This window comes from Mirounga angustirostris, unplaced genomic scaffold, assembly GCF_029215605.1.
Source record: "Mirounga angustirostris isolate CCGP_5_RB_7025 unplaced genomic scaffold, mMirAng1.0.hap1 SCAF_1, whole genome shotgun sequence".
In the NCBI taxonomy this organism is placed as follows: Eukaryota; Metazoa; Chordata; class Mammalia; order Carnivora; family Phocidae; genus Mirounga; species Mirounga angustirostris.
Window position 1 is genome coordinate 209,884,599 of NW_026991709.1, and position 25,565 is coordinate 209,910,163.

A 25,565-nucleotide genomic window follows, 5' to 3' on the forward strand; every position below is an offset into this window, starting at 1 on the left:
GACAGGGCCCCCAACATTCTTCCTTGGGGAGTCTTACACCGGGACTCTGGATTGAGCAAAGATTAACAGCTTTGTAAATTGCAGGGCTTCTCAGAGCCTTGGCTTTGCTTATGTGCCCTGCCAGTCGGCCAGAGAAATAGAAGGTTTGGTGCTTTTTGAACAAAGATAGAGTCGGAGACACGGGCACGAGGCAGAGACAGAGACAGATGAGGCCAGAAACAAGGAGAGACAGACGGGCAGAGGCAGGAAAAGTGACAGGGACAGAGGCAGAGAGACCGAAACAGGGAGGGCCGCAGAAATAGAGGGACAGAGAGACAGAAAGGAACAGAGCTAGGCGCCGAGAGGGGAACAGAGATGCAGAGAGAGACAGGGGCAGGGGGAGACCGCGGCAGGGGCCGAAGCAGGCGGGGGCCGGGAGGGACAGCGAGGGGGCTGAGGCGCGGGGCCGCGGCGGGCCGGGGCGAGGGCAGCGCGGGAGGCCGCGGCGCAGACAAAGGCGCGGTCGCGCGGCCCGGGCGGCCGGGCCGGGACAAAGGCTGGCCCGGGGGGCGGGGGCAGCGATGGCGACGGCCGCGGCGGGCGCGGGCGAACTACAAGTCCCAGCAGCTCCCGCTGCGGCCCTCGGCCGGCCCCTCTCGCTCCCCAGGAGCGCCTGGCGGGGCCGCTGGGCCGAGGGGGCCGCCGGCGGGGCTGGCGGGCGGGGGGCTTCCTGCGGGCCCCGGGGGCGCGGCGGGCCGGGCAGGGGCGAGGGGCGCCGGGTGAGTGTCCCCGCGAGCGGGTCGGGCGGGCGGGGGCCGGGGCCGGGGCGGGGGCGGGGCGCGGCCCGGGGCGACCTCTGTCTGCCCACCCCCCACCGCCCGCGCGCCGCCCGCCCGGCCCGGGAGAGCGGGGTCGCGGGCGTGAGGGGAGGGGGGTCCCCCCGCGGCCCGAGGGCCTAGAGCGCCCTTTCCGCCGCCGCGGCCCCGGGGGAGAAGGGCCCAGCCCGAGTTGGCGCCTGAAATCGGGGAGGTATGGGGGGGCACCCCTCAGCTCTGGGGTCGGGAGCTCAGGCGCCCCCTCCCCTGGAGGCGATCCAGACCCTCTCCATCCCAGGAACCCTGGAGGACCCCTAAGTATTGTTCTCCCCACCTTCCAGCCTGAAGTCGGGAGTTCAGGAGGCCCTTCCTCAGGAGGGGGATCGGGGGTTCCCTCTGACCCCCTGGAGCCCAGTTATTGTTCCCCTCACTCTCCAGTCTTGGGGTCCGGAGTTCTGGAAACCCCTTCCCGGGAGGTGATCCAGGGGTCCACCTGCCCCCCTCCCCCCAGGAACTCAGTTCTCCTCCCCGCCTTCCAGCTAAGAGTTGAGAGTTTGGAAGTCCCCTTCCTCAGGAGGCCATCTAAAGGTCCCCCTGCCCCCCAGAAACCCAGGAGGGGACCCAGGCATTGTTTCCCCCGCACCCTTCAAATGTGGTGTCTCGGTTGAGGAGGTGATCTAAGAACTCCACCCTCTCCATTTGCTTAGCCACTTGCAGCTGTGGGGTTGTGGTTCTGGATGTCCCTCTCCCCAGGAAAGCCAGAGGCCCCCCTATCCCTCCCTCCAGGAACAGATCTGTTTGTTTGCTCCCCAACCCACAGCCATGGGTGGATAGCTCAAGACATCACCTCCCCATCAGGTAATCCTGAACTCCCTCTGCTCCCGAGAAGGGCTCCCAGCAATGGTTTCTCCACCCTGCTTCCAACCTCCAGGCATGGGGCTGGAACTCAGGATATTTTCTCCAGGAGGGGACCAAAAAGTGTCCTGACACTCGTCCCCATACCTCAGCCTTGGGATCAGTTAGTTACTCAGGAATCTCCCTTTCCTAGGAGATGACCCAGGAGCCCCCCAGTGACCCCATAGGGGCCCCAAGTATTATTTTTGCCCCCACCCCCACCCCACCTAGGGATTAGAATTCAGGATCTGCTATCCAACTGGGCAAACAGGTATAACACTTGTCCCTACTCACCTAGCTAGGGGTCCATGGATCTCTCTGTGCCCCAGTGGGTCCCACCTTATCCCCCCCACCCCACCCCACCCAGCTTTAGGAACTGGCATTTGGATACACAAGTGTTTTGATAGTTATTCCCACCCCTGAGCTGTGAGGTCTGGCATTCCAGTCACCTCTTCCCCAGCAAGCAAGCAAGCCAGAGGTGCCCCTGCCCTCCCCCAAGGAAGCAAGGGGAGTACCAGATGTTGTGTCCCCCCCCCATCCCCCAGATATAAGCTTCAGAGCTCAGGATGCTTCCTCTCTGTGAGGCAAGCCAGAGGTTGCCCTTGCTACTAGGAACCCCCAAATATGTCACCCCCGACTACGGGACTGGAATTCAGGCCATGTACTTAGGAGCAAGCACAGGAACCCAAGCACTCACCCTCTTCCCCATGAGGGGACCCCAGTCAAGCAGGTAGGAACCCTGGACTCTCTCTCCTCCACAGGACCCAAGCTTCCCACCAGAGGAGGAGACCAAGATGGAGAGAGGGGCAGAGCCCTGGAGCTGGGTACTGGAGACCTCTAGTGCTGGGTCCTGTGACTTCCATCCAGGTGTGGTGCTGAGAAGGGAAGGTTCCCCCCACGCCCCCCTCCATGTCCCACCAGGGTCCCTCTTCTCCCTGCCCTGGCTGGAGCGCATCACAAGTCTCCCTGCGATTTGAGACAAGAGCAGGATCCATGTGTGTATTCAGGAGTGGGTTTTGGGCCGTGGCATGGTCCCCTCTCACTCCCCTGCCCAGACTCCAAAAGGGACCCCTTGGCCTCCAGAACCTACCCCCCACCCACCCTCTGTCCTCACCCTGCAGATCCTGCCCCAGAAGCAGCCAGCACTTCCACGCCAGGGACGCGGCGCTCGGTCCTGGTCAGGAACCCAGGCCACAAAGGCCCGAGGCCCACTTATGAAGAGCTTGACTCCGACTCAGAGGACCTGGACCCCAACCCTGAAGAGCTGGACCCAGTTTGTGAAGACCCAGAAGACATCAACACCGTCTCTGAAGATGTGGACCCCAGCTATGAAGATCTGGAGCCCGTCTCTGAGGACCTGGACCCCGCCGCCGAAGCTCCGAGCTCCATCTCAGCCACCCGTGACTCGGATCCCCAAGATCTCGACCCCATGTCTTCAAGTTTCGACCTCGATCCAGATGTCATCGGCCCGGTCCCCCTGGTTCTTGACCCTAACAACGACACCCTCGGCCCCACCGAGTCCCCAGACCCGGACCCCCTCTCATCCAGCCTCACTGCCACGCCCGAGGTCCTGGCCACCAGCCCCGCGGTGCTCCCTGCACCTGCCAGCCCGCCGCGGCCCTTCTCCTGCCCCGACTGCGGGCGAGCCTTCCGCCGCAGCTCGGGGCTGAGCCAGCACCGCCGCACCCACAGCGGCGAGAAGCCGTACCGCTGCCCCGACTGCGGCAAGTCGTTCAGCCACGGCGCCACGCTGGCCCAGCACCGCGGCATCCACACGGGCGCGCGGCCCTACCAGTGCGCCGCCTGCGGCAAAGCCTTCGGCTGGCGCTCCACGCTGCTGAAGCACCGCAGCAGCCACAGCGGCGAGAAGCCGCACCACTGCCCGGTGTGCGGCAAGGCCTTCGGGCACGGCTCGCTGCTGGCGCAGCACCTGCGCACGCACGGCGGCCCGCGGCCGCACAAGTGCCCCGTGTGCGCCAAGGGCTTCGGGCAGGGCTCGGCGCTGCTGAAGCACCTGCGCACGCACACCGGCGAGCGGCCGTACCCGTGCCCGCAGTGCGGCAAGGCCTTCGGCCAGAGCTCGGCGCTGCTGCAGCACCAGCGCACGCACACGGCCGAGCGCCCGTACCGCTGTCCCCACTGCGGGAAGGCCTTCGGCCAGAGCTCCAACTTGCAGCACCACCTGCGCATCCACACGGGCGAGCGGCCCTACGCCTGTCCCCACTGCTCCAAGGCCTTCGGCCAGAGCTCCGCGCTGCTGCAGCACCTGCACGTGCATTCCGGAGAGCGCCCCTACCGCTGCCAGCTCTGCGGCAAGGCCTTTGGCCAAGCCTCCAGCCTCACCAAGCACAAGCGGGTGCATGAGGGCGCGGCTGCGGCCGCCGCCGCCGCCGCCGCCGCCGCTGCCGCCGCCGCCGCGGGCCTCGGCCTCAGTCCTGCCTCCATGTTGAGGCCGGGGCAGGTCTCCCTCCTGGGTCCTGATGCTGTCTCTGTTCTCGGCTCTGGCCTGGGCCTCAGCCCGGGCCCCAGCTCTGGCCTGGGCTCTGACCCTGGCTCCGTGGTGGGCTCCCTCCCTAATCCCAGCCCCAAAGCTGTCTCTGGCTCCGAATCTACCCCCACCCCTGATTCTGTCCAATCTGACCCTAAGCCTGGTCCCGACGCCAATCCTGACCTCGTGGCCAGCCCTGAGCAAGGATCTGGTCCCAGCCCTGACCGGGGGCCCGTGCCCAGCCCCGACCCCAACCCTGAGCCTCACCCTGACCCCTGCTCTCCCACCCATGATACTGTCAGTCCGGCCCTCCCTACTGGCGAGAGTCCTGAGTGGGTGCAGGAGCAAGGGGCACTGCTGGGGCCCGATGGCTGAAGTGGACGCCAACACTCATGGGGGGCCTGGGGAAGTTGTGTGTCATGCAGTTTAGTAAAATCCTCCCACTGCCTCCTGGCTCTGTGTTGTGTGGCTTGCCTGTTTCGCTTTCCTCTAATGCACACCCCCTTCCTCAGGAGATGGGAGGGTGTGGTCGGTGCCAGCCATAGCTGGAACCCCAATGTCCTGACTCCACCCTAATCCTGCAGGCTTCCCAGTTCCCCAACAAGGTCTCACACTGGTCCCTCCCAGCAGTTAACACTCTGCTCCCCCAGGCCTGGCCACCCTAGTCATGGGCAGACTTCCCCTGCAGGTGGTCTGAGCAGGATCCCTTCCCTTTGGCTTTTCTATGAGTGGTGGAATTTCTGGCATGTTCACAGTCTAGTGGGCTGATAATGGAGACTGATATGAGACCCTGCAGGCAGCCCTACCCATCTGCTCACATAACCTACTCCTTGTCCTTCACAGCCCAGGTTATAGGCACTGCACTGGACAGAAGAGGTTGCTCATTTATGTGCTGAACAAAAATCTATTGATTGCTGGGGTCTCAGCCGGGGACAAGATAAGCACGGCCTTCACAGAACTCACAGATGCCAAGCTCAGGAACATTTAAGGAGTTACAGGGTATATAGTTCATTCTAAGAGAAGCCTAACAAGACGTTTTTCCCCCCACACATCAGACAGGTAACGTGCTGAGGAGGTAACAAGGTTTGGGAGAGACACATCTCACACAACGGCATGAACACTCAGTCATCACGCTCATGGTCCACAAAAGGATCAAGAGCTCTGATTTAGGTGGGGGGGACTGCTTTCCCCAGGAGGGATTCCATAATCCCAATAACCACTACTTTAATTGTCAGTACTGTTTGCCCAGCCTTGTGCAGTGCTCTTGCATTTTGCGCTCTTGCATTTTCTCATTTAATCCAACAGCTCCAAGGGGCAGGTAACTATGACTAAGTATCCCCATTTTGCAAATGAATAAACGTGGAGTTTAAGGGACTTTTTTTTTTTTTTTAATAAAGACTTTATTTGTGAGAGACAGAGAGAGCACAGGCAGGGGGAGCGGCAGGCAGAGGGAAAAGCAGCCTCCCCATGAAGCAAGGAGACCGATGCGGGACTCGATCCCGGGATCATGACCCAAGCCAAAGGCAGACGCTTCACCGACTGAGCCACCCAGGCATCCCTTGAGCCACCCAGGCATCCCTTGAGCCACCCAGGCATCCCCAAGGGACTCTTTGGAAGATGTAGAAGTGGCAGTTGGCCGGGCCTAGATTTAATCTAAACTGTTTGTTCTCCAGAGTTTGCGTAATTAACCAGCATTCTTTTCAAAGCAAGAGTGCAAAGGCCCTGGGGCCCTTGAGCGGTCAGCCCGGGGAGATGCGGGCCAGAACAGAGGGCTCTGGTAGACTGAGGTCAGAGTTCGCTTGTCATCCCAGAGCAATGGGAAGACAGCAGGTTGCAGCAGAGGGCTGATAGGAACTACTCTTGGAAAATGCTTCTGGCTGCTGCCTGGGGAGTGTAACTGGAGAGGGTCAGGAGTGGGAGCCTCAGGTCAGGGAGGAGGTTGCTGCCAGGAGGAGGCCAGGAATGATGGAGGACTCTGGGCTGAGGGCCACAGGAGTGGGGATGAGTTGGTCCTACTTGGGACATACTTAGGAAATGGAATAGGATTTGCTGACAGTTCAGACGAGAGGAGCAGAAGCGGAAAGAGTTGAGAGTAACCACGGGGTTTCTGGGAGGATGGAGAGGCAGCCATGAGACAGGACGTCTGGTCATCACCGGACTCTGCGGAGGGTAAGGGGTCAAGCACTGAATATGGAACTCTGGAATTTGGCACGGGACGCGGGCATGACAGGGAGCCAGGGCCGAGCCGGCCCTACGCCGGCACTCTCACAGCCAGCCCATCCCCCAGCACATCGATCGCCCGCGGGCGTTAGGACCTCAGGGCCGCCCTCCGCCCGCATGGAGCTAGTTGAGGCCCGCATGCGTGCTGCGGCCGCCGGGCCTGTCGTGGCGCAGGGGGTGGGACGGGATCCGGTCACGTGCGCCTCCCGGGGGCGCTCTGGTCACGTGACCGCGGCGGGAGTCAGCTGACGCGAGAGGGTTTGAAGCGGCACCGCGAGGGAGCGAGGCCGCTGCAGCGGCGGCGGGCGCCCGGACCCCGGCTGCCCGGCGGTGTCCGGCGGCGTCCGGCGCTCCCGGCCCCGGCATGGCAGCCCCCGTGGGCCGGCGGGGCTCAGGTGAGGGCGCGCGCGGCCCCGCGGGCCCCCGAACGCGGGCGGCGGGCGGGCGGCCAGCTCCCCGGACCTGGCGCGGCGGAGCTCCCGGTTTCCCGTGCCTAAACTCTGGTGCTGACCTCTCAGCTTCCCGGTGGTGAAGATAGGGACAGATGGCTCCTAGAACCTGGGCGGCAGGTGGGCGCCCGCTCCTCCGACCTCGGAGTGGCGGGACTCCTGTGTGCTCTTCCTGGACCCAGGTTCTGCTCAGAGTTCCTAAACTCAGGCAGCGGGTGGGCCGCCGGCCTCTCCAGCTCGGGCCCGGGAGGTGTCCGGGGCTTGCGTTCTGAGCGTTGTTCCGATTGCTCAGCGTTGCTGGACCTCAGCGGGCACCGGCTTCTCCAGCCCTCACGTGAAACTCCCAGGATTCCCTTCCCCAATTCTTGAGGCAGTGCTCAGCTTCTCTAAACTCAGATAGAGGGCTGGGGGGTGGGGGGGAGTTACCTCCTTGAACCCAGGCGCCTAACTCGATCTCATAAGTCCAAACCTGTGGAAGCTCAGCTTTCTTGAACTCAAGCGGTGGAAACCCAGCCTCTAGTCTCTTCAGTCTCTGCTTCTGATGGGGGAGCCTGGAGGAAGACTCGTTGTGTTGGTCTTCCCTTCTTGAGCTAGCTGGAGATACCTGAAAGCTGTCCCTGCTCGTACGGTCTGGGGTGGGTTAACTGAGATCCCAGCTAGGGAGGCGGGCCTGCCCTCTGGCTTCCCACCCAGCTATCTTGTAAACAACCACAACAGCATCCAAGCTCCAAAGGGACAGGCCAGGAGCTGGCTCTCCCTGCAGGACAGGTTCTGACAGTGCTCACATTCGCCCTGGCAGCTGTGTTAGGCAGGCGCGGGCCAGGCCCTGGAAAGAAGCAGGGTTCTCCCGGTGGGGGTGGTGGGGGTGTGTCAGGGACGCTCCTGGGCTGCTGTGACCAGCTGTGACCCCAGCGGTTGATGAAACCTTGGACCTTTCTCTTAAGTTGTTCAGGAGTGAAGAGAATAAGTAGTGTTAAGAGTAAAGCCGATTTTTGGGCGCCTGGGTGGCTCAGATGGTTAAGCGTCTGCTTTCCCACTCAGGTCACGATCCCAGGGTCCTGGGATCGAGTCCCGCATCGGGCTCCCTGCTCAGCGGGGAGCCTGCTTCTCCCTCTGCCTCTCTCTCTCTCTCTGTCTCTTATGAATAAATAAAATCTTGAAAAAAAAGGAAAAAAGAATAAACCCTATTTTCTGAAGAATTACCAAGACTTGGAGGCTGAACTGAGGCTTTTAACTGCTTTATCCCGCTTCATTCAGAGAACACCTTTCAGATTTTCAACCTCAGGGTAGATTTTTTTTTTTTTTTAAGATTTTATTTTTAAGTAATCTCTACACCCAAGGTGGGGCTCAAGATCAAGAGTCGCATGCCCTTCCCACTAACCAGCCAGGCGCCCCATCCAGGTAGACTTTTTATTTCCACTTTTCAAATGAGAAGATGGAGGCTTTGAAAGATGACCAGGATCCCCCCAACTGGGAAGTGGCAGGTCTGGGATTTGGTTCTAGGGCTGTGAGAGTTCCAGAAGCTGGTGCCCTTCATGAAGATGCTATATTAGCTCATGAGCTAACATACAGGCAGTGTGGTAATAACACCCATTGGCTTGTAGTGAGTCTTCAGCAAATATGTTCTGTTATTGTTACTGTTGTTGTCGATCTCCCCTTCTCTGGGCCTGGGGCTTGTGAGGGTGTCAGCTGGATGGGCCAGGTCATGATGAGTGGAAAAATCCTTCTTTGGATGTTTGACCAGAAAAAAACTGGAATGTAGCTGAGCTCCATGCTCATACCTGGAGGCTGGAGTTGAGATGAGCTCTGGAGCCTTGAGTGCCCTGTGGGAAGCCAGTGGAATCAATTCGTTCTCTTCCCAAAATCCACAACTGGAACAACGATGGAATGTTCTGACATTCTTACCACAAGCCAGCCCCTGTGATAAATGTTTTGTAAGCATCAAATCCTCAACTTCCTGGTGAGAGGTGTTTTTGTCCTGTTCTGCAGATGAGAAAGCTGAGGCTCAGAGGCAGAGTGCCCTGCCCAAGCCAGTGAGAAGCAGGGTCAGGAATCAGCTCAGGCCCTTTTGAACCCCAAATCCAAATTTGTAACCTCTGATAGGACTGCTACATATATCCACAACATGTTGCAGATTTTCTGGGTTTTCTTAGATCTCTCAGAGTTCTTTGGCTGGTGCATGGGACCTGTTTCTCCTGATGGCAGGTGGGTCTGCCTGGGCCTGGTCCCCACCGCCCTCCCCCATTCCTGCAGAGACTGAGCGGCTCCTAACCCCCAGTCCTGGGTATGGCACCCAGGCCGGGGCTTCCCCGGTCCCTCCGGAAGAGGAGGACCTCCGCCGCCGGCTCAAGTACTTCTTCATGAGTCCCTGTGACAAATTTCGGGCCAAAGGCCGCAAGCCCTTCAAGCTGATGCTGCAAGTCGTGAAGATCTTAGTGGTCACCGTGCAGGTGAGTCCTGCAGGGGCCCCAGCAGAACACCACCTGTGGCCGCTGCTGTGTCTGGAGTCGGAACCTAGTCCAAGCCCTGCAGCAACATAGGAACAGTGGCAATGGCTGTAATCATTCGGGAAGCCCTCTAAGATCTGTGGTGGGAACAGCTCCTTGTAACCTCACAGATGCCCTTTGAGGTCCTGGCAACCGCTGTTGCCACCATTTTATAGATGAGGCAGCTGAGGCTCAGAGAGGTTAAGGGACTTGTCCAAAGTCAAACAGCAACCAAGCATGGGGAGCTGGCGCTTGAACCCAGGCAGTCTGATGCCGTGTTCACTCTCAAAGAGAACTGACCCAGTGGCTGAGCAGACAGTTGCTGACCCCTCATCCCAGGCCTTGTGGTGGGCTTTGGGGACCCCAAGGTGAATCAGAGCCAGCGCCTGCCCTAAGGAGCCTCTGGCCTCACGCTGTGATTCAGGGTATATTAGGATACTTCGGGTTTCCTTTCGGTAAAAGGACCCAACAGTGGTGCTTACCCTGTAGGTTTGGGTTTAGCACGGAACCTAGCACCTGGTAAACATCTAATGAACACTAGCCTCTGTTGTCATGAGAGACGTGAGCATCCGCTGTGTGTTGCTCCCTGGGGACTTATGGTGGGCATTCCTTGTGCCCCGCATTGTCATCTCCGCTCCCGCCCTCCCCAGCTCATCCTGTTCGGGCTCAGCAACCAGCTGGCAGTGACATTCCGGGAGGAGAACACCATTGCCTTCCGGCACCTCTTCCTGCTGGGCTACTCGGATGGGGCCGATGACACCTTCGCGGCCTACACACGGGAACAGCTCTACCAGGCCATCTTCCATGCTGTAGACCAGGTGCGGGCAACCAGGGGCAGGCAGGCAAGTGGGCAGGCAGGCAGTCAGGGGAGAGTGGGCAGGGCTGACGGACCCTCCCCTTCTCTGCCCACAGTACCTGATGCTCCCTGATGTGTCGCTAGGCCGGTATGCCTACGTGCGGGGCGGGGGTGGCCCCTGGGCCAACGGCTCGGCCCTGGCCCTCTGTCAGCAGTACTACCACCGAGGCCACGTGGACCCAGCCAATGACACCTTTGACATTGATCCCATGGTTGTCACTGGTGAGTAGGCAGGGCAGGGCATAACTGTTGGTAGCACTGGCTGCTGGAATTAAAACCCCAGTTCTGCTTCCCATTCATCTGGCAGATAGGGTTGTCCTGGTCGTTAATAACTTGATGTTTGCAGTGTCTTTGGTAGAATGCTTGGCGTGCAGAAAAATGCAAGTGTTGTGTTTTTTTTTTTTTTAAAGATTTTATTTAGTTACTTGACAGAGAGAGAGAGCACAAGCAGGGGGAGTGGCAGGGAGAGGGAGAAGCAGGCTTCCCGCTGAGCAGGGGGGCCCGACGCGGGGCTCGATCCCAGGACCCTGCGATCATGACCTGAGCCGAAGGCAGCCGCTTAACGGACTGAGCCACCCAGGCGCCCCAAGTGTTGTGTTTTAATATCGTTAATTCACTAAGCATTTGGGGGCCCACTGAGCGCCAGGCCCTCGGGCCTGTGTAGGCAATAAGACGAACTGGGCCCTCTCCAGGGGAGACAGTGGGGAACAGATGACAAATGTTAAGTTCATAGTGGGACGTGAAGGAGGGAAGGGGGCTGCTGGGGACTCTGGGGAGACCTGCCTGTGCCTCTCCCGCCCCCAGTGTCCCTTCCCTGACTCCCTGTCCTCAGACTGCATCCAGGTGGACCCCCCTGAGAGACCCCTTGTGCCCCCCAGTGATGATCTCTCCCTCTCGGACAGCAGCGCCAGTTACAAGAACCTCACGCTCAAATTCCACAAGTACTGCCTGATGGAGGGGCCGCCAGGGCTGGGCCGAGGGTTGGGGGAGGCAGGATGCCAGGCATCCTTGGCCACCCCCCACCGGCGGGGACAGAGAAAGACCATGCTGATGCCTGTGTGTGAGCACTTCCTCTGCAAGCTGCAGAGTCAACGTGGGGCAGGAGCGCTGCGGTGGGGGGCGGGGGGCGGCAGGAGGGACCAGCAGAGCCCCTCTCCCTCACCGAAGCTTCCCTCCCAGGCTGATCAACGTCACCATCCACTTCCAGCTGAAGACCATCAATCTTCAGAGCCTGATCAACAATGAAATTCCTGATTGCTACACCTTCAGTGTCCTGGTAAGCCCAGTGTCCAGGACAAGGGGGGCAGGCGCTCCAGTGATAAGGGTTGCCCACAGGGCTCCTGAGCTCCGGGGCTGGGGACCCTTGGCCAAGGGCAGCTTAGGGGTAATAAGGGAGATGGGGCCAGACAGACCATCCATTATGCGGGTCTGGGAGCCTGAGTCTGCCAAGGTTTACTCTGGCCTTTCCTGCCCTGCCATACCCCTGCAGATCACTTTCGACAATAAGGCGCACAGTGGGCGTATCCCAATCAGTCTGGAGACCCAGGCCCACATCCAGGAGTGTAAACACCCCAGCGTCTTCAGGCATGGTGAGCCCCGAACCCCCAGACCCATGCTAGCAGGGGCCCTGACCTGCCCGGGGATCCCCCAAGCCCCAGACCAGCACGGGCCCAGTTCCTGATTCATCCAGGTAACCCATAAGCCCACTGAGTAGCCACCACCAGTCCTGCAGCCCTCTAGGCCTGGGCCTAGCCCCATCCCTAGTCTCCCAAGGCCCCAAGCCACTCCCGGCCCTACCCAAGTCCTCTCCCCACAGGAGACAACAGCTTCCGGCTCCTGTTCGATGTGGTCGTGATCCTCACCTGCTCCTTCTCTTTCCTGCTGTGTGCCCGCTCGCTGCTGCGTGGCTTTCTGCTGCAGAACGTGAGAGCTGCGTCCAGTGGCACGCATGTGTGCCTGAGCCAGCCTCTCCTGGCTCGGGGGCCATAGGGCCGGGGGAGAGAGGGTCCCTCGCCCGGGCCAGCCCTCAGCCCACCTGCTTCCTACAGGAGTTTGTTGGGTTCATGTGGCGGCAGCGGGGACGGGTCATCAGCCTCTGGGATCGGCTAGAATTTGTCAATGGCTGGTACATCCTGCTGGTCACCAGCGATGTGCTCACCATCTCGGGCACCATCATGAAGATTGGCATTGAAGCCAAGGTGGGTCCTGCCCAGGGCCCTGTTGACTTGTTCCAGGCCTTGGTCCCTTATACCACCTCCCCGGCATACCCCTCCCATACCTGCCTGGGGCCACAGCCCCTGGGAAGAGCCAGGCCAGGTGGGGTTGACACTGCTGCTGTCCCTAGAACCTGGCGAGCTACGACGTCTGCAGCATTCTCCTGGGCACCTCCACGTTGCTCGTCTGGGTCGGCGTCATCCGCTATCTGACCTTCTTCCATAAGTACAATGTAAGCTTCGAATGTGCAGGCTGGACCCTCCAGGTGGTGGCCGTACGCTCCCCACTTCTCACTTTCTTGCCCCGGATAAATACATACACCTGTAGCCATCACCAGCCTCTATAGATGGCCTGTCACGAGCCTCTTCCCCGTACCTGCCCACCCCAGATGTACCTGTCCCTGCCCCCAAACCAGAGCCATGGGAGCCTGCTGCTTCATGCCACCCAGCTCAGTCTGGCCAGGGGGTATCCTCAGGTCCCCTGCACCCCCCCCCAAACTACCTCCAGCTTCTGTGGCCACTCTGGTGTGACTTCAGCCAGGCACTGCCTGCTTCCCTCCCATTCGCAAGGCCAACCTAGGTTGTGGCCACACCCTCATCGAGGCCTCCCCATCTCCCTGCCACAGATTCTCATTGCCACACTGCGGGTGGCCCTGCCCAGCGTCATGCGTTTCTGCTGTTGTGTGGCTGTCATCTACTTGGGCTATTGCTTCTGTGGCTGGATCGTGTTGGGCCCCTACCATGTGAAGGTAGGGGCTGTCCAGGGCGTGGTGCTCATGACCCACAGTCAAGGGGTTCCTGTCTCCCCTCTCCAAGCCCACTGCTAAACCCTCTGACCCCTGGTCTATTGACTGTTGATCTGGGCACCCTGAACAGCCCACCTTGACCCCTGGTACCTTACCAGGAGGTCTCCAGCAGTTCTGCCCATTGTTCCCTCTGACTCCCTGTGAACCCACCCCATCCCCAGCCCGCAGTTGCACCCACGGTCCTTCTGACCCCACAACCCCACTGCCCTGCTGGCAGTTTCGCTCGCTGTCCATGGTGTCGGAGTGCCTGTTCTCGCTCATCAATGGGGACGACATGTTCGTGACGTTTGCCGCAATGCAGGCTCAGCAGGGCCGAAGCAGCCTCGTCTGGCTGTTCTCCCAGCTCTACCTCTACTCCTTCATCAGCCTCTTCATCTACATGGTGCTGAGCCTGTTCATCGCGCTCATCACTGGAGCCTACGACACCATCAAGGTCAGCCCCGGCCCGCATGCCCTTCCCCAGCCTGTCTCCATGGGGGGCCAACCCTCACGTACATACAGCCCTGAACCTTGGGCTCCAGGGCCCTTGGAGTTGGCCCCAGCAGGGTCTCAGGGGATGTGGTGCAGGGTGAGGAGGGAAGGACCCAGGGAAAGAAGGTGGGAGACTCTGAGAAGCCAGAAGAGAGGTGGCTGGGGGTCGGGGGTGGGGGGAGGTGTGCTGATCACAGCTGCCACATTCTCGGTTTTATCAAGGTGGGGCTCTGGCCAGGTAAGGTTCCTGTGTCTGCTTTTACCAACAGGGAAACCAGGCTGTAGAGTTTTAGTGACTTCCCTGAGGTCAGCTACTAAGTGGTCGAGCCAGGCTCAACCCAGGACTGTGTGTTTCCGGAAGTCCTGATCCTCACCCTCCCATCCTGTAGGGTGGCCTGGGTGGGAGCTCTGGGTCCAGGGAATGGTGGTGGTTCTGCAGGCTGCAGGGGTCAGAGGAGAGGGGTTGGAGTAGAATGTGAGAGGCAGGTAGACACAATTCTTTTAGCAGACGTGTCTGAGGGTCCTGTGCTGGGTATCTAGGAAACATGGTATATACAGGCTATCCCAGAGCAGTAGGCAAGATGGATGATCCATGAACAGAACTGGGATGACCCAACTGGTGAGAGGGATGAAGGTTACAAAAGGATCCCCTGCTTTAGACTCGTATTGGGGTGAGTCCAGGGAAGTTTCTAGAATGTGCTAATACTGGTCCTAGCCACATGTAACTATTTAAATTTTGACTTTAATTGAAATGAAATACAATTCCACATTCAGTTCCTCACTCACACCACCTGTCAAGTGCCCAAAGGCTAACGTGGCTAGTGACGACCAGATTGGACAGCACAGATGGCAGACCTTTCCTTCGTCTTAGAAACTTCTGGATCGACAAGACGGGAGTCCAAGAGAGAGCACCAGGGAGAAGGAACAGCCAGAGCAAAGGCCCAGTAGCCAGAAAGGACTTGGGGATGAGATGATGGCTTCTCTACCAGGTTGGGAGGGGTGAAGGCTCTGCGGAAAGCCAGTGTTTTGCTGGGGATGCAGGGGTGCACCCCCCCCCAAGCATGGATACAGTCATCCCACAGATACACTCCTGTCACTCGGGTCCAAGGAGCCCCCCCGGGTCTTGCTCTAGCACCTAGATGTCACACGTGTGTATCAGCCTTGGATATAAAGCGCAGACCTTGCTCCTGCCGTGTGCACCCACTCAGTAGATGTGCCCATGCAGGCACCCTGCTTGTGTCCGGTATGGCTCCGGGTGCTGGGGCAGCGGCAGAGGGCACCAACTGACCGAGATGCGGGACGTGCACATACTCAGGGGCCAGGCAGTGTCTCCCGGGGAAGCAAACCCCGAGGAGTGACAGGTGGAGGGAACCTCAAGTGCAAAGGGGTGGTGGGGGTGGGGAGCTTGGCTGGTGGCTGAGTCACAGGGAGGAGATCTCGCTGGCTGGCTGCCTGGCGAGGAGGTGGTGGGGAGGGCAAACCTCAAAGGGGCCACCCCGCATTTCTCCCCAGCACCCAGGCGGTGCTGGCGCAGAGGAGAGCGAGCTCCAGGCCTACATTGCTCAGTGCCAGGACAGCCCCACCTCCGGCAAGTTCCGCCGCGGGAGCGGCTCGGCCTGCAGCCTCCTCTGCTGCTGCGGCAGGTTCGAGCTAGGGATTGGGGGCTGGGGACAGGGAGCGTGCTCGAGGGAACTGCTGCCTTCCGCCCCGGCTGACAGGCTGCTTGCTACTGCCTCTCCTCCAGGGACGCCTCGGAGGAGCATTCGCTGCTGGTGAATTGACTCGGACCCGCCACTGCTACTGGACATTAGCCCTCCGACTGCGGAGACTCACGCTTATTTATTTTTAGGGTTTGCTTTTAAGGACCGGTTCCCTGCTGCGCCCTGAGGACCTGGCCCAGTCGGGTCGGACACGGGTGGGACAGGGCTGGGTGGGTGTTAAATAAACGGGAAAATAAACTTGTTCTCGTTTCTAGCGGGAGGGGCGTTCCCTGCGCTAGTCGGTTTCGGCCCCTTTAAGGCGTCGTCCAACAGCGCGGCGGGCGGTGCGAGACCTTACACACGTGGGGGGGCGGGGCTGCAGCGCGGTTTACGCGAATAATTTAAAGGGGCCGCGCCCGAGGCGCTGGACGGAAAGCTACTGGTGTTGGCGCAGCGTGGACCCCGGCTGCGGCCCGGTGGGTGAGTCCGGGTTTTCGTCGCCCCCGCAGAGGCGTCCCTTCGGGGGTCGTTAGCGAGTCTTCGGCTTTCCCAAGATCTGCCCTCCTTTGGCCGGTAGCTCCCGACTCTCTGATGCTCCCATTCCCCCGCCCCCCCCCAGTTACTGGCAGGTGTTTCCGCGCCGGTAGCCAGGTGCGCGCTAGGGAGGAAGAGTAGTCTTCCCCATGAATTTTCCAGGTAATACCTCCAGGGCCCAGTGACTCCCCCAAATTTCCGTTAGCACTCCAGCGTTGCCAGAAATATTCTCAGGTTTCCAGAAAAGTCCCAGTAATATTCCAGCATTCATTCCTAGCCGGCTCTTGCTCAAACGACCCCAGGGACGTGCTCACCCACTTCCCAGTTTTCCCAGGAATAGTGCTGTATTCCTGAGAATCTCTCAGTAACTTTACAGTGATCCCCAGTAATTCCAGCGTCCCTGGTTACGTCTCCCAGTAATGGCGCCAGCATCGTTCCGAGAGTCCCAGTGATGCTTCACACTGTCAGAGACCCTGTAACTTTACTAATGCGTGACTGTAAATCTAGCATCACAGTAACACCTTGCGAATCCGCCCCACTCCGAGCGTCCCGGGATTCCTCCGAGACCTCCGCAACGCCCCAGGATCCCTTGGGTGGGAGTTTCCAGCAGCACTCCCGAGCGCCCCCCGCCCGTGGGTCTCCCCAGGGGCAGGTTTGGGTCAGAAGTCAGGCGACCCCGTGGCTTGAAGGCCCCAGTTTCCCTGGGGTTGGGGCATCCAGTCTTCGCAGAGGGGTGCGGCCTTGGGTCTGCCGGGTCAGGATTGATCAATCCCTCAGGGCGGAGGCTAGGAGGAGGCCACTTGCGGGAGGAAGGCGGGCTCTTTGGGGACCCGTGCGCACGCTGCTGACTGTGGGTGTCCGGCCGGCTGCCCTTTGGCCCCAGGGTGGGGCTGTACCCGTGGGGCGTCTGGTCGGCTGGGCGTGTGGGTGAAGGGAGCCAGGGACGCGCCTTACTCCCTAGCCCGGGCGTCGAGGTCAACCTGCACCACCTTTCTGCTCTGCAGCGCCCCACCAGCCGTCCCCTGGCCAGCGAAGCCATCCAGGCGGCGAGTACGAAGGGGGCAAGGCTCGAGGTAGGGGTAGGGGAGAGGCGGCCCCAGAGTGACGACTTGCACCGGTTCCTCCTGCTTCTTATTCCCCAGGATTCCGGGCTACCAGACCTCCGCCCAGTCTGAAGCAACTGATGGAGGCTCCGTTGCAAACGGGAATGGTAAAGATTGCTTTGTGAGGCGCTGTGGGGACTACGATTCCCGAAATGCTTAGCGCTCATCGCGGTCCCGCGAGAACTGTTCAGGCGGAACTACGTTTCCCGGCGTGCACCGCGGGCCGCGGAGCCGCCGGAAAGAGTTGCGCCCCCGGGGAGGGAGCAGCGGCGGCCCATTCTGCAGATGGGGACGTCGAGGCACGGGCCGATCGTGACCTCCTCGGGGGCGGCGGACTTGACCGAATGGGATGGGGACGGGGGCGTCCCGGCCTCCGGGGAGGGCTCGGCAGGCCGGGTATGCGATGCGCAGCCAGTGCCATTCGTCCCGCAGGTGCTGGGCGTGATGATTGGGGCCGGAGTCGCGGTGCTGGTCACTGCAGTGCTCATCCTCCTGCTGGTGCGGAGGCTCCGAGTGCCGAGTGAGGACCCGGAGGGCCCCTCCGGGGAGGCTGCGGAGTGGGGAGCTGAAATGCCCGGGTTCCTGAGGCAGTAGAGATGGGACTTAACGGGAGTCTGCACGCAGTGCCCTCCTCTCTGGCCGTGTGGAGTCTGCGCAGGGCTCAGAGTGCTTCTCTCCCCACTTATCCCCAGAAACGCCAGCACCGGATGGCCCCCGGTATCGATTCCGGAAGAGGGACAAAGTGCTCTTCTATGGTCGGAAAATTATGCGGAAGGTGAGCTTAGGACCCCCCGGGGTCCCCGCTGAACACACAGAGGTTCTGCCCTTTCCTTTTTACTCGTTTTAGTAAGTCCGTTTTCCTTGGCTAGGGTTCTCTGGATCTGGCCCCTTCTTCCCTTGCTCTGAATTGGCAGTTCACCCATCCCCCATCCTTACTTCTCCTAGGTATCACAGTCCACTTCCTCCCTGGTGGACGCTTCTGTCTGCACCACTTCCCGGCCACGCATGAAGAAGAAACTTAAGATGCTCAACATTGCCAAGAAGTAAGGCTGTACTGGGTGTACCTGGCACTGGGGGCTATCTCAGGGACCCTTTGAGTAATCAGCCCACACCAAAGGGTGTATCTAAGGGTTCTTTGAGCTGCACGGACTGTTTGGGGAGTCTTCCCACATTAGAGGGGCTATCTCAGAACTCTCGCACACTAGACAGGCGGGCTCTGAGAACATCTCAGCGAGGTTCCCCCTACCACGGGGTGTTTGTGAGTCAGTCAGTATCTTGGACGCTTTGTAATAATAGGGTTAGGGGTCTCCGTCTGGGCTCTCCATGTAGGCCAGTTCATGGGTCTCCCCACACAGGAGGTGATTCATTGGCGTTAACTCAGGTGTTTCTGTGATCTCCTGGAGGGGCTATCTCTAGCTTCTGTTTTGTAGGGGTTATCTCAGCAATCTCTACGTCAGAAAGCATCTCTCTATGTCACCTACCCTGGAGTTCTTCCTACACTAAGGAGGCTATCTTAGGCGTTTCTGTTTCCTAGGAGTCATTTCGAGAATCTTCTTGCTCTAAGAAACATAGGAAGGACATCCCAGGGCTTCATGCCATCAGCAAAGGGCTATCTCAGAGTCTCTGAGAAAGGCTTTCCCAGGGATCTTTCTAAGTTGGAAGCTGGCTGTGAGGTTGGTCTCCAGACATCATGGAATGTACTTGAAGGTCTGTCTCAAGGGTGTCTTCACACTAAGGGCTCTCCCACTGAGGGTGTCATCCTAGGGCTGTCCATGATCAGCAGATGTGTCATCGCGTGGCTTTTTGTGACTTCGGTAGAAGGGCTAGCTCTAGAGCCTCTATGATCAGTTGAGGGTCTGTATGTCCTGTCTCTGTATGTCACGGGGGTTGTGTCAATGTGTGCATACCCTCGAGGAGCTACACTGATGTTTTCATGACCTTCAGGGGGCTATCTCCGCTCTCTCTGAACTGGGCAAGGGCTAGCCTAAGATCTGTTTGATCAGAAAAGGAACCATATCTGGATTTCTCTATATCGTGCAATTTAATTCAGGAGTCTGCTTATCCTAGAGGGTCCTATCTCAGGGGGCTTGTGACCGGGAGGGGGCTGTCTCAGTAGTACCTGTGACTTGCAGGGAAGGGCTCTTCTGGGTCTATGAGTAGCAGAGAGCACTATCTGTGCTCTCCACATACAATGAGAGCTATTTCAGGAGTCTTTGTGACCATCGAAGGGATCATCTCAGGGTTCTCTGAGATCTGGAAGGAAAGGCCAGCTCAGGGAGCTTTACAAAGGCCGAGCAGCTGATGGGGTCTCCTCGTATGATGGAAGCTACCCCAGAGCTCTTCGTGTGTTGGGGAGGCTATCTCCGGGTCCAGTCTGTGCTAGGAAGGAAGGTCTCAGGGGTCCCATGATGAATGGAGGTGTAGTTTCTGGGGTCAGGCTGTATTTTATGCCAGGGGTCTGCCTAACTACAGGGTCCATTTCAGGAGCTTATGATTAGCAAAGAGGCAATCTTAGGATTTTACATCAGAGGACAACAAATTTTTTTGTAAGGGGTCAGATCAGTAAACATCTTAGGCTTTGCAGGCTGTATGACTGTGTTACAATTTTTCAGCATTGTCGTTGAGTGAAAGCAGCCACGGGTAACGTGTAAATGAATGAATATGGTTGTGTGCCAATAAAACTTTATTTACGTAAGTAGGTAGTGGACCAGAGTTTGCTGACTCCTGTTCTTTGTGATTTAGAGGAAAGGCTATGTGGGAGTCTTCAGGTCTGCCCGAGCCCTCTCCCTACCTGCCCCCTGCACCCCTCTCTTCCCCCCAGGATCCTTCGTATCCAGAAAGAGGCACCAACACTGCAACGGAAGGAGCCCCCGCCTGCAGTGCTCGAGGCTGACTTGACGGAGGGTGACCTGGCTAACTCCCACCTGCCCTCCGAGGTGCTCTACATGCTCAAGAATGTCCGGTCAGTGTTGGGGTGCAGGTGCGGGGCGGCTGCAGAGTTGGGGGGCTCACCTGACCTCCTGCATTCCTCCCCCTCTCTGCCCCATCCAATAGGGTGCTGGGCCACTTCGAGAAGCCTCTCTTCCTGGAGCTCTGCCGACACATGGTCTTCCAGCGGCTCAGCCAGGGGGACTATGTCTTCCGGCCAGGCCAGCCGGACGCCAGTATCTACGTGGTGCAGGATGGGCTGCTGGAGCTCTGTCTGCCAGGGCCGGTGAGCGGACCAATCGTGGGGTACCACGGGGGGATGGGCAGTGGGGACTGGGATGGGCGTTGCTGTCGGTCAGCGGGGCTCACGGACTTTTGAGATGCGCAGGCAGAAGTTGGGAACAAACACGCAAGGGTGTCGGGTTGGTCTACATGGTCAGCAGTTATGGTTAATGACGGCCAGAAAATGGATACCGGCCAGAGATTTGGTGGGTTTGGGGATCGGGGTGTCAATGATCACTGGGTGGTGAGGTCCAGAGCCAGTGGCATGCTCAGGGGGTGGAATGCCAGTTGGCAGGGGGGGACAGCCCCGGTCAACCCCCCCTCCCCCGCGTCTGTGTGTCTCAGGATGGGAAGGAGTGTGTGGTGAAGGAAGTGGTCCCTGGGGACAGCGTCAACAGCCTTCTGAGCATCCTGGATGTCATCACTGTAAGTGATCAGTCTTGGGGGACAAGGAAGCTGGGTATGAGGACCCACTCAGTGGGCTGGTTTGGAGAGGGTCACCTGGGGGGCCCCAATCTCCCAGAGTCCCCTCGGATGCTGCCAGTGGTCTCGCAAGGCACTGGCCTTGGGAAGGACTTGGGGAGCAGTAAGGGAGCACACAGCCCCTGATCTTGATTCTCCTTGTTCCCCCCATACCCACAGGGCCACCAGCACCCCCAGCGGACTGTATCTGCCCGGGCAGCCCGGGACTCCACAGTGCTGCGGCTGCCCGTGGAGGCCTTCTCTGCCGTGTTCACCAAGTACCCCGAGAGCTTGGTGCGGGTGGTGCAGGTCAGCGGGCCTTTGGCCTCCCTCCACCTGCCCCTACCCATCCCAGGCACCTGCGGGCTGTGCTCAGCAGCCAGGTGGCGCTCAAGCTGTGCTTATCAGCCCTGAGCAGCCACATCCCTGGGGGCCCCTGTCCCCTCCCTTCAGCTGCCTCCACCCCTTCTCCCCAGGCTTCTGCCACCTGATTGTGGGTTTCTCCCTGGCTCGCCCTCTGCCCCTGGCCAGCCCCTTACTGCTCCCGGCCTTGACCTTCCCTACACTTCCACCCCCTTAATGCCTAGTCCACATTTTCTCCCCCTTTCTGTTATGTGATTCTCATTACCCAGTGTCTCACTCCCCCTTCTCCCTGGCCACAGATCATCATGGTGAGGCTGCAGCGGGTCACCTTTCTGGCCCTTCACAACTACCTGGGTCTGACCAACGAGCTGTTTAGCCACGTGAGTTCCGCAGGGGGCCCAGGGAACATGGAGCCGGGAGGGTGGGGGTGGGATGCGTGCCTCCCAGGACCTACCACAAGGGGACTCTCTGTCACCAGGAGATCCAGCCCCTGCGCCTCTTCCCCAGCCCTGGCCTCCCAGCCCGCACCAGCCCTGTGCGTGGCCCCAAGAGGGTGGTCAGCACCTCAGCTACTGAGGAGCCTAGGGAGACTCCTGGCCGGCCGCCTGACCCCACTGGGGCCCCACTACCTGGACCTGCAGGTATCAGAGATGACCCCAGCCGTTTCCCAGGGGCCCCATAGCTAGGTACCCAGGTCTGACTCCTGTTTGGTCCCCCAGAGACCCCTGGCCTCGGCCCCAGGGGGCCATCAGAATCGCTTTCCTAGGCCCCCAGTCCTCAGAGACTGTGAGCTGACCCATCTCTAAACCCTGCTCAGTTCCCTACTCTGTGATCCTAGCTTTAGGCTCTGAGGGGCAGGAGCCTGACCACGTGTCTCTCCCAGGGGATCCGGTGAAGCCCACATCCCTGGAGGCTCCCTCTGCTCCCCTGCTGAGTCGCTGCATCTCCATGCCGGTGGACATCTCAGGTTTGGGGCACCAGATGGAGGGGGGGCAGGCCATCGGGCTTCTGGGTTGCCTGTAGGCGTACCAGCCTTGATTTTTCCCATCTGTGAAGTGGGAATACTGGCAGTATTCTCGTGATGTTTTTGTGGGTAATTATTGAGATGGTGTCTTCCCAGCTGTGGTTAAGAAGGATTCTGAGGGCGAGTACTGTAATGGAGTAGTCACATCTGCACAGATAGGGAATCTGGCACATAGGTCAACTGGGGTTGCTCTCATCTTTATTGTTTTTATAAAATACCTCCTGCCCACCGCAGGCTTGCAGGGTGGGCCCCGCTCTGACTTTGACATGGCGTATGAGCGTGGCCGGATCTCCGTGTCCCTGCAGGAAGATGCCTCAGGGGGGCCCCAGGCAGCTCCCGTTCGGGTAAGGCCCTCGTCCCCTCCCCTCCCCAGTGCCCTCCCACAACCCTGGCCTGGCCCACAGTGGTCAGGTGGGAGAGAGAGGTCAGGTGGGAGCACAGAGATCACAGGCCCTGTCCCGTGCAGACCCCCACTCAGGAGCCCCGGGAGCAGCCAGCGGGCGCCTGCGAGCACAGCTACTGCGAGGATGAGCTGGCCACAGGTGGCTGCCCCTTCGGGCCCTACCAGGGACGCCAGACAAGCAGCATCTTTGAGGCAGCGAAACGGGAGCTGGCAAAACTGATGCGGATTGAGGTGGGTGGCTGTGGTGTCCCGGGGGGGGGGGGCGGGGAGGCCCACAGGGGCCCATCTCAAGCCCCCTTTCTCTCCAGGACCCCACCCTCCTGAGCAGCCGGGTCTTGCTGCATCATGCCAAAGCTGGTACCATCATTGCTCGCCAGGGGGACCAGGTGAGGCTGACCCCTGGTCTCTAATGCAACTCCGACCCAAGACCTTTTTCTGACCTCTGAACCTTACCCCTTGACCCTATGTGTAGATATCTCTCAGTGTGTGATTTCCATCCCTGCCCCTAGATGCTATACTCTGATCCCTCTTGCGCTCTGGACCTACTGACCTTTCCTCTCTAATCCTTGAAACTTTGACCCGAGGACCACTCCAGGGACATTTGCCAATGTTGAGACTTTTTTTTATTGACTTGGGAGGATGCTACTGGCATCTAGTGGGTAAAAGCCAGAGATGCAAGAATGCACAGAACAGCGCCTCGCAGCAGAATTATTCAGTCCCAAATGTTAATAGTGCAAAGGTTAAGAAGCTCTGTTTTACAGACATTTCCCAAAGTGTGCTTCATGGAACACCTGTATCATAAACAAAGGATCTGTGCTCAAACAGATTTGGGAAATGTTGGCTATTTAATCCCTTTGTGGAAGCTCTTGGTGAACACCATTAGCATATTCAAGGCTCTGAGAAGTCCTGCTGTGAAGAGACTTGCTTCCCAATCTGATGACAAATGGCAGCTTAATATTAGTAACTCCCATTCATATCCCAAACGGAGTCTGGAAGTTCTGTCTTAGAAGATTCCAGCACGTGTATGCGTCTCCTGGGGCTGCAGAGGCAGGAAACGCCAGCAAGATCCCTGCCCTTGGGAAGCCCACAGTTCTGACTGACATTGCACTCAAAGAGTTACTCCAATTCTTGTAAAACCGTACGTGCTTCATGCTTACACATAAAAGACATTCTTGGCTTTACAAAATCTGGCTCAGGCAGGGTAGCAACTCTGAGGAGGTGACCTCCAGCTAAGTAGGAAGGATGGGGAGGAATTAACTAGGTGCAAGAGGGAGAAAAGAACTTTCTAGGCAGAGGGAAAGCTTGTGCAAATATCCTGTGGTGGGAGGATATGTGACCTCTAGGAAACAAAAGGAAGTCAACAGGGATGGAGTGGAACAAGGGAACTGGGAAAAAATATAGATACAGGTATACACACACATGAAATTATTTATAGTATATCTACATAAGACATTCAGTGGTTTTTAGGACATTCACAGAGTTGTGCAGCCATCACCACTATCAATTTTGAATTGAAAGAATACTTTCGTCACCTTGAAAAGAAAGCTCATACCCTTTAGCTATCCCCCTCCTGCCTCCTAACCCCCACCCCAGCGGTAAGTAGCTCCTAATCTTAGGTCTCTATAGATTTGCCTGTTTTGGACATTTCACATAAACGGAATCACACAGGATGTGTCCCCTTGTGTGTGAATCACACAAGAAGTCCCCTGTGGCTGACTTCTTTGACTTAGCATCATGTTTTCAAGGTTCATCCACACTGTAGTGTGTTGGTGCCACTCCTTCATGATGAAATAATCAATTGTGTGGGCCTACTGCATTTTGTGTATCCGTTCTTCATCTGATGGACATTTGAGTGATTTCCACCTTTTGGCTATTATGCACAATGCTGCTGCGAAGATTTCTGTATGAATTTCTGTGGGGATGTAGGTTTCCATTTCTTTTGGGTGTATATCTAGGAGTCAAGTTGCTGGGTCAGGGCAATCCTACTTTTAACTTTTTGTGAACTGTTTTTGACTTTTGCCAGACTGCTCTCCAAAGCAGTGGTGCTATTTTATTTTTTATTTTTTTAAAAGATTTTATTTATTTATTTGACAGAGACAGTGAGAGAGGAAACACAAGCAGGGGGAATGGGAGAGGGAGAAGCAGGCTTCCCGTGGAGCAGGGAGCCCAATGCGGGGCTGGATCCCAGGGCCCCGGGATCATGACCCAAGCCAAAGGCAGACGCTTAACAACTGAGCCACCCAGGCGCCCCTGGTGCTATTTCATGTTCCCACCAGCAGTGATGAGAGTTTCAATTGCTCTACATCCTAACATGTTTTGATGCCTTCCAGCCTAGTGTGTGCAGGAGCATCTCATGGTTTTGATTTGAATTTCCCTAGTGAGTGATGATTTTTAGCATCTTTTCTTTATTATAAATTTTATTTATTTGAGAGAGAAAGAGAGGAAGCATGAGCAGGGAGGAGGGAGGAGGGGCAGATGGAGAGGGAGAAGCAGACTCCCCGCTGAGCAGGGTGCTTGATCCCAGGAGCCTGAGATCATGACCTGAGGCGACGGAAGATGCATATATAGAGTATAGAGGGCGTAGAGGTTACCTAAAAATAAAATAAAACCTTTATTAAAAAAATACGGGCCTTAATCTGAGCTCAGGTTTTGGTAATCCATTAGTAATGTCTGCTCTGGGTGCCGAATGGGAATTATATACATGTGCTGTGCAGCTCAGAGCTATCCAAAGCCTTTACTCCCCCCTTCCACTTTTCCTTCCTTAGCCTTTCCTCTGGGTGCCTTGAGCTGGGTGGGGGCTGGGACTTGCCCGTGTGCCCATCTCTGCCTCTGCCCCACAGGATGTGAGCCTGCACTTTGTGCTGTGGGGCTGCCTGCATGTCTACCAGCGCATGATCGACAAGGCAGAGGATGTGTGCCTGTTCGTGGCACAACCTGGGGAGTTGGTGGGGCAGCTGGCAGTGCTCACGGGCGAGCCCCTCATCTTCACACTGAGAGCCCAGCGAGATTGCACCTTCCTGAGGATCTCTAAGTCCGACTTCTATGAGTATGGCTGGGCGCCCCCCTGCCCCGTGGGGTGGGAGTGGCAC

General features: G+C 58.4%; 3 protein-coding genes and 1 non-coding gene across 30 annotated transcripts in view; 3 read left to right on the forward strand and 1 right to left on the reverse strand.

Annotated features, from left to right (window-relative positions):
• The first annotated feature begins 545 nt into the window (after positions 1-545).
• ZNF358 (zinc finger protein 358) lies at positions 546-4,629 on the forward strand. 2 transcript variants are annotated; one of them, XM_054504950.2, is made up of 4 exons: positions 634-758; positions 1,502-1,652; positions 2,450-2,555; positions 2,810-4,629. In XM_054504950.2, exons 3-4 carry the CDS (start codon positions 2,483-2,485, stop codon positions 4,549-4,551), a joined length of 1,815 nt encoding a protein of 604 aa, XP_054360925.1. In that variant the 5' UTR covers positions 634-758; positions 1,502-1,652; positions 2,450-2,482; the 3' UTR covers positions 4,552-4,629. The 2 variants fall into 2 exon arrangements, with proteins under 2 accessions (XP_045719039.2, XP_054360925.1); XM_045863083.3 differs by lacking the exon at positions 1,502-1,652 and having other exon boundaries at positions 546-758.
• A 596-nt stretch (positions 4,630-5,225) lies between these two features.
• LOC123835077 (small nucleolar RNA U13) lies at positions 5,226-5,329 on the reverse strand. The gene has a single exon (XR_006788634.1). It is a non-coding gene; the product is annotated as a small nucleolar RNA U13 (small nucleolar RNA).
• Positions 5,330-6,583: 1,254 nt separating this feature from the next.
• On the forward strand, positions 6,584-15,651 carry MCOLN1 (mucolipin TRP cation channel 1). 13 transcript variants are annotated; one of them, XM_064571772.1, is made up of 15 exons: positions 6,584-6,791; positions 8,999-9,295; positions 9,982-10,149; positions 10,244-10,409; positions 11,020-11,128; positions 11,367-11,463; positions 11,677-11,776; positions 12,004-12,110; positions 12,236-12,385; positions 12,532-12,633; positions 13,027-13,149; positions 13,424-13,639; positions 14,549-14,666; positions 15,190-15,320; positions 15,422-15,651. In XM_064571772.1, exons 2-15 carry the CDS (start codon positions 9,044-9,046, stop codon positions 15,524-15,526), a joined length of 1,944 nt encoding a protein of 647 aa, XP_064427842.1. In that variant the 5' UTR covers positions 6,584-6,791; positions 8,999-9,043; the 3' UTR covers positions 15,527-15,651. The 13 variants fall into 13 exon arrangements, with proteins under 13 accessions (XP_064427842.1, XP_064427836.1, XP_064427837.1 ...); XM_064571766.1 differs by having other exon boundaries at positions 6,630-6,791; positions 9,099-9,295; XM_064571765.1 differs by having other exon boundaries at positions 6,632-6,791; positions 9,051-9,295.
• A 67-nt stretch (positions 15,652-15,718) lies between these two features.
• PNPLA6 (patatin like phospholipase domain containing 6) overlaps positions 15,719-25,565 on the forward strand; it is a 30,433-nt gene continuing 20,586 nt past the window's right edge. For 2 of the 14 annotated variants that reach the window (XM_064571702.1, XM_045863104.3), the window contains exons 1-14: positions 17,215-17,534; positions 17,707-17,789; positions 17,960-18,057; positions 19,836-19,976; positions 20,069-20,228; positions 20,570-20,650; positions 20,867-20,995; positions 21,349-21,429; positions 21,528-21,690; positions 21,933-22,016; positions 22,308-22,417; positions 22,540-22,707; positions 22,785-22,862; positions 25,317-25,522. In XM_064571702.1, the coding sequence (XP_064427772.1) occupies positions 17,300-17,534; positions 17,707-17,789; positions 17,960-18,057; positions 19,836-19,976; positions 20,069-20,228; positions 20,570-20,650; positions 20,867-20,995; positions 21,349-21,429; positions 21,528-21,690; positions 21,933-22,016; positions 22,308-22,417; positions 22,540-22,707; positions 22,785-22,862; positions 25,317-25,522 (1,817 nt within the window). In that variant the 5' untranslated portion in view covers positions 17,215-17,299. The other 12 variants (XM_064571734.1, XM_064571746.1, XM_064571712.1 and 9 more) reach the window with 12 other exon arrangements.

Coding starts and splice junctions, on each gene's coding strand:
- ZNF358 (XM_045863083.3), top strand. CDS start 561: ATGGCGACGGCCGCGGCGGGCGCGGGCGAACTACAAGTCCCAGCAGCT. Junction 759..2,449: donor GCAGGGGCGAGGGGCGCCGG/GTGAGTGTCCCC, acceptor TCTCCTCCACAG/GACCCAAGCTTCCCACCAGA. Junction 2,556..2,809: donor GTCCTGTGACTTCCATCCAG/GTGTGGTGCTGA, acceptor CTCACCCTGCAG/ATCCTGCCCCAGAAGCAGCC.
- MCOLN1 (XM_064571765.1), top strand. CDS start 6,761: ATGGCAGCCCCCGTGGGCCGGCGGGGCTCAG. Junction 10,410..11,019: donor TGATCCCATGGTTGTCACTG/GTGAGTAGGCAG, acceptor CCCTGTCCTCAG/ACTGCATCCAGGTGGACCCC. Junction 13,640..14,548: donor GAGCCTACGACACCATCAAG/GTCAGCCCCGGC, acceptor CCTTCGTCTTAG/AAACTTCTGGATCGACAAGA.